Genomic DNA, 6,122 nt, shown 5'->3' on the forward strand with positions numbered 1-6,122 from the left:
TTATTGGTTGGCTGCTTCGCAGGCATCTATCCAATCGCTGTAAACGTCCACAGGTTCTGAGAGATCTGAGCAGAGGAGAAGGGCATTTAGGTGGCATTTCCTATACACCGCCCCCCCAGCAGTGTCAGGCCCGCCCCTGCCCCACACCCTGGCACCCTGTGCACTCCGCACAGTGCAGCCCTGTCCCATGCTGTCTCCACCCCAGAGAGGAAGGTTTTCAAACATACATGTGATGGGCGTCTGGAATTCCTCCAGGCACACGGTACAGGAGATGACGCCAGTGTTTCGGGCCCGGTCCCTGAAACAGAAGGAGCAAAGAGGTCTGTGCTTGATGAACCTCCACCACTGGGGGTTGTGGGGCCAGTCTGTCCCCCAAAAGAGAACAAGCTGGAGCCCAGGGGGAAGGAGTACCTCGACCCAGGGAGGGGTAGGGAGGCCCAGGTGCTGTGAGGTAGGATTGCTGGCTCTGATCCCCACTCACATTTTCACGTCACAAGACTTCTCGTGGTTACAGAAGGGGCAGGTGAATTGGGTCTCCAGGGTGCCGGTCATCTTCTTCTTGGGCGGCGGCTTCCTTTTTGACTTTCTGCGTCCCATGTCCTCAGGAGCGTGAACCTGTGTGTGAATCAGCAGTGTGTGAGACCCAGCCTGGATGCTCTAGAAGCAGGCTGGGAAGAGGGCCTGGCGGTCCACACGGCGAAGGAGGCCTGACATGGAGGTGCCCGAGCCTCCCGTGGGCAGGCAGAGCCCCAGGTCCCGGGCAGGGAGACAGTCACAGTGCTGAGAGCAGGCTCCTGCACCAGATGGTCTGAATTCTAACCTCAACTTCCCACCTGACCCTGGACAAGTTAATTCACGCTCTATGCTTGAACTTCCTCATTCAGAAAAGAGATGAGGCTGTTTGCTCTCTGAGGAGTCTTTCGAGGAAGACTGTGTAAAGGCACAGGCCTGATCCATCCACTGTTGCTAGGGAGGCTGCCAGGAGACCCAGGATCAAAGGACAGGAGCCAGGAGCGCAGGGCCACCCAGAGTCCTGGTGCTCAGGAGCTGGACACCTTATCCTGGCTGGGTCTCTTCTTGGGGGAATGTGCAAATGCCACATGAGAGAGTCACACTCGTGGGATGGGACAGAGCTTTCAGATGGGCCACCCAGGAGAGGCTTCTAGGCACAGAAGTGGAGGAAAAGCATCTTGAGTAGATAAAACATGAATGTGTGTGCGGCAGGTGTTGGAGGGGCACCAGTGTTTGGGGACAAGAGTTAAGGATGTGGATGGGAGGGTGAAGAGGGAGATTAAAAACAGGCAGGAGGGTTTCCAGTGTTTGGGTGGATCCTGGGTGCTAGAGGAGGGGGAAGATGAAATCACTTTCAGTGTCTTTAGAAACTGAAGAATGAGACAAGTCTGAATAAGGTCAGAACTGGGGCAGGGCTGTTTGGGATGGAGAGACGGCAGGTGGGTAAGAGACGGTGAGGAACAAGAGAGCACGTGAGTGTGCTAAGCTTACGTGTAATGGTCCTGAACGACTGCAGGTTTCTGGAGGTGGACACAGTTGGGAGGGCAGGGAGGGAGAATAGCATGGTTCTCTGAAACCCAACAGGACAGAAAGAACAAGGTGGATGGGGAAAAGTGATGGGTTCAGGGGTAGATGCCCTGATGGCAGCTGAGTACCAGCAAGTACCTACGTACAGCTTCCCAGGCCAGGTGCTGGGCTCAGGACTTGGCATCTGCTACGCCTGACCCTGCCAAGCCCCACGCCTGGCACTGCTTCTAGCAGAGGTTCATTCCTATTTATCGATCGATCACTGGGGATGTAACATCCTCACTATGAACCGAGGAGTCTCCCAGTTCACTGAGTCAATGGGAGCAGCTGGAGAACAACCACCAGCCCCAGGACCACCACTGGGCCTTCCTTTCCTGGTTCTTTGCTGGTTCACAGCTCTCCACACTTGCTCTGTTCCTTCCTATTCTTCACTTGCTGACCCCAACAATTAGTCTTTACTTCTTAGGGCACTTGTCACAGTTGGTCCCTCCTCTGGCCTTTCCCAAATGAGTCTCAGAACCAGCTATTATTCTAGCTGCTGTGATTCTTTGAAGTATCCTTGGACGCTTCTTCACCATCTGGTTTCTCTAAAAATAAAGAGCGCTTAACCTCTGTAGCCTTGTCTTAATAGTGATGGCTTCCAACTCTAGCTGCTCATTCTTCCCTGAACCATATCCGTGCCCATCTACCTGCCTCCAACACACCTCTTTGTGACATCTAATGGACATGCCCCAAACCCAGCTCTTGACAACTCAGCCTGTTGCCCCAAAGCCTCCTGTGTCTCCAGTGATGGCAACTACATCTTCCCAGGTGTTCTGGCTAAAAAACTCTGGACTCGTTCTCAATTTTTCTCTTACACCTCTTAGCTGACCCTGCCACTCTACCTGTAAAATACATCTAGAATCTGATCATCAACAGTTTTTCACTAGCCTCCATCGCCACCCATCCGTCATCCTCCAAACGTAAATTTCATAAACATAGGGCTTTTTGTCTTTTCTTGGTTCAGTGATTTATCTCCAGGGCTTAGAATTGCTCTTGGCACATTGCAGGCACTCAATAAATATTTAGAGTTAACCAACAAATGTTAATCCTTCCATTAAACCACAGCAATGCACCAATAAGCAAATTAGACAGAGTCTGTGTGGAGGATGCTTATAACATCCAGGTGGAAAATGATAGGTACACAATAGGTAAACTAATACAGGAATTAATTTCAAAATACTAAGTGCTATGAAGTAGGAAAAAAAGCAGGGCTAAGCTATTCCTTCTCAAGGCATGTTCCTTCAGATAAAGGTAGAGAGAGAACGCCCTGAGAGTCTTCTAAGGTGGGACCCACTGATGAGCACGGGAACCTAAATAAGGCAATCCAGACAGATGAGAAGGTCAAGTGCAAAGAAAGACGCTGGGGTAGGGCAGCACCGGAGTGAAGAGTGGTGAGATGTGACAGAAGACAAACAGCCGACACCCTGAATGAATAAGGTTTAGATTGCTCAATGCTGAATCCCCAGCACAAAAGACGAGATCTCTACACACATTAAGCGCTCAATAACTATTTGTTGAATGACTAAATACCCTTCTAATAGATTCTGATTCAAAGACCCTGTAGCACACGGTAGAACTACCCAGAGAGTTTCCAAGAGTGCGGATCTTTTAAGGTAGGTTGCTGCTGTCTTTTTCCCTCGGAGTGGTTGGTGGGTAAGATTTGATTTCTTAAGATCAGGATGGAGGAGGATGGGTTCCCGATTCTCCTTGTTTAAACCTCGAATGCCACGCCCACCCCCCCCCCGGAACAGCAGAGACACCCCAGATGCCTCGGCCAGTCGTTAGATCGGTAGTAGTCAAGCGCGCCAAAAGGAGCGGGAAGAAGGACTTAAGAGACAGCCTGTGGATGCTCCCTGGAGGCTCACAGGGGCTTCGGTGTCGCCTCTTGACAGCCGTCTGCTGCAGCCAGGCCCTGGAGCATTCGTGTTTACCAGGTTGGGGAGATTAAAGCTCCCCGATGGGCCATCGCCCAGTCCCGGAGCCCTCGCCACCTTCTCCAGGACCCCCTGAGCGCCCCTGCGTGGATCCAGGTAGGCCCCAACGTCCGACCGCCCGCGCGAACACTTACCTGCACTCCCCTAAGCTCGCTGCAACTGTTCTGTTCACTCGGAGACAGCTACTGCTATATCCGGCTCCTGGAGGAAGCGGAACCCCCACCCCTCTCCTACGCCCCGCCCACTCCCTGCCTGGCCCGCCCACCGGTCGGCCCCCTTCCCTGGCGGCGTATTTTGCGCATGCGTACTGGCGTCCCTGCTGGTATTTGAAATGCTGGTGGTACAATTTGTTAAGAAGTGGAGGGTCATAGACCCTCAACAAGATTGATTGACACATTGACTGCAGTGATGCGTATCGGAGATGATGAGGATGGCACAAGACAGGACAGGGCAGAGTACAGATCAACTAGGTGGTGGCTATGTGGACTACTCAGGGCACCTAATAACTGACATCCCGGGGAGGCTCCCAGTGCGCCTGCTCGAGAATGTGCGTGTATTTAATAGCGGTCGTGGCGGCGGCCACCTAAGTCAGCCCCTAAGAATGACCTTTCTCGCAATTCGGTCGGTGATTCAGGCCGTACTAGAGCTGGGGGGAGTTGCTTCCCTTACAGGCACTTTCTTCGGGTCATTTCTTTTGTTTTCTTCCCTCGTTCAAGTCCAGATCCTCACCTGCCTATTTGAGTCTCCCTCTCCTCCAACACTATTCAGATACCCCAGTGCTAAAGTATAAAAAAATACCTGTAGGGTTACAAATGAGGATTAGGAGAAAGCTTCGGCAGAGAGCCTGTATTTACTGGCTTGCAGGTGAACATCTATACAATTCTCTGGGAACTAATCACTCATAGCGACCGTATGAACCACAGATCTGAACCTTGCAGTATCCCGTGCCATACTCACCACCTCCTATATGCCCATTGCTATCGTCACTGTCAGTCCATCTTACTGAGGGTTTTCCCATCTTTCTCTGGCCCTCTGTCTTTCCCAGCATGATATCTTTGTTCAAGGACTGACCTCTCCTGACCACATACCCAAAGTTTTCTTGCCCCTAAGGAGCATCCTAGTTGCACTTTCTCCAAAATAGGCTTGCTTATTGGGATTGAACTGGGATTGGTGGCGTGGCTAAGACCTTACAATTTAGTGAAGGGGATGGACTTGAACATAAATGAACGTGACCGTTTGTATCACGAAGGGACCTTTGGCCATGGAAAATCTGAGACAAGGAGAGATGTGGATCAAGCCCCTGGAAATGGGAGTGTGGATGGAGCTCAGGGAACAGATTTGAATGTGCAGTTGAGAGTCATGACCTTGTGGAGGCTGTCGAAAGCCTGAGGGTCACCAGAGATCCCTTGGTTTTGAGAGGGAATGTGCAATGTACAGCAGAAGAAAGCGGAGAAGAGACCGGGAGCTCCCTACCCCAAAAGGTTGTTTGGAGGAAGAGTCAGCTAAAGAACTGGACCAGCAATGATATAAAGGGAGAAAGAGGGGGTGCCATATCAGAAGCCTTGAAAAGAAAGTATTTTCATAGAAGGAGAGAATGGCATTGGAAAACGTGGCGGAGGGTTTGCCTAAGATGGGGAAAGAAACTTGGCAAGTGTTGGATCATTGGAGACTTTGATAAGACTATTTCATTCTTCAGGAAAATAATTTGTAATAAACTGTATTCCAGATGTTACTATGTGCCCTCCAGTGCATACACTCCAAGTTTCTTCTTGGAGGCTAAGATTTTGAAGCTCCATCTCACATACTTCGGGCATGTGGCTAGGAAGGAATGGTCGTTGGAGAAGGACATCATGCTTGGAAGGGTCGAGGGACAGCGCAGGAGAGGAAGACCCCAAATATTGGTTCAGAAACTGGGGCAATGGGGGTAAGTGTGTCGGAGTTAGTGAGACTGGCTCAGGACAGAGCTGTTGTACATAAGGTCACTATGAGTTGTGGGTGACTCAATGGCACATAACAAACAACAACAACAATAACACATTGCATAGGAGGAGATTGTCCATCTTTATCCCCCTAGAGCTGGTGGATTCAAACAGCCTTTGTGTTGGCAGTGCAATTCGTTAACCACCAGGCTCCCATTTTTGAGATATCTTTTAAAAAGCCTCACCCAAGTTTATTGCTGTCAAGTCATACTTAACTCATAACTGATACCTAGCAGGTTTCAAGTGGCTGTGAATTGCATGGGGGGAGAGTGCCCACTTTTCTCCCTCGAGCAGCTGGTAGATTCCCACTGCCTGCCTGTGGGTTGGCAGTGCAACTCCTTGCTGCTAGATCACCACCATAGCTGCCTCATACACAGTTCTCTGAGGGAGAAAACCAATGTATTTAAGTTCAAATATTGGCGTTCTGCAACTCTGTCCTGCAGGGGGCGGTGTTGTCCTTGTTTGGGAACACATCAATGACACTGTGGGTGCCTTTCCAGAAAAACGCAAGAAAGTGAATATTACAATAAAATGAGTCACCAGGTTTGTGTTGGTTTCTGTATTCTGTTAAACGGAGTCGTGATGGTACAGTTCATAAAGTGTCCAACTGAGGTCAGAGGTTCCAATC

At 50.5% G+C, this 6,122-nt stretch overlaps 1 protein-coding gene across 1 annotated transcript; it reads right to left on the bottom strand.

Moving 5' to 3' along the window:
* Nucleotides 1-597, bottom strand: ELOF1 (elongation factor 1 homolog (S. cerevisiae)). The gene is made up of 3 exons (XM_006898799.1): nt 482-597; nt 228-298; nt 1-65 (listed from the first exon to the last, which is right to left on the bottom strand). Exons 1-3 carry the CDS (start codon nt 595-597, stop codon nt 1-3), a joined length of 252 nt encoding a protein of 83 aa, XP_006898861.1.
* Between the last annotated feature and the right edge of the window lie 5,525 nt (nt 598-6,122).

Source organism: Elephantulus edwardii, unplaced genomic scaffold, assembly GCF_000299155.1.
Source record: "Elephantulus edwardii isolate Elephantulus edwardi_28Jun2011 unplaced genomic scaffold, EleEdw1.0 scaffold00237, whole genome shotgun sequence".
Lineage (NCBI taxonomy): Eukaryota > Metazoa > Chordata > Mammalia > Macroscelidea > Macroscelididae > Elephantulus > Elephantulus edwardii.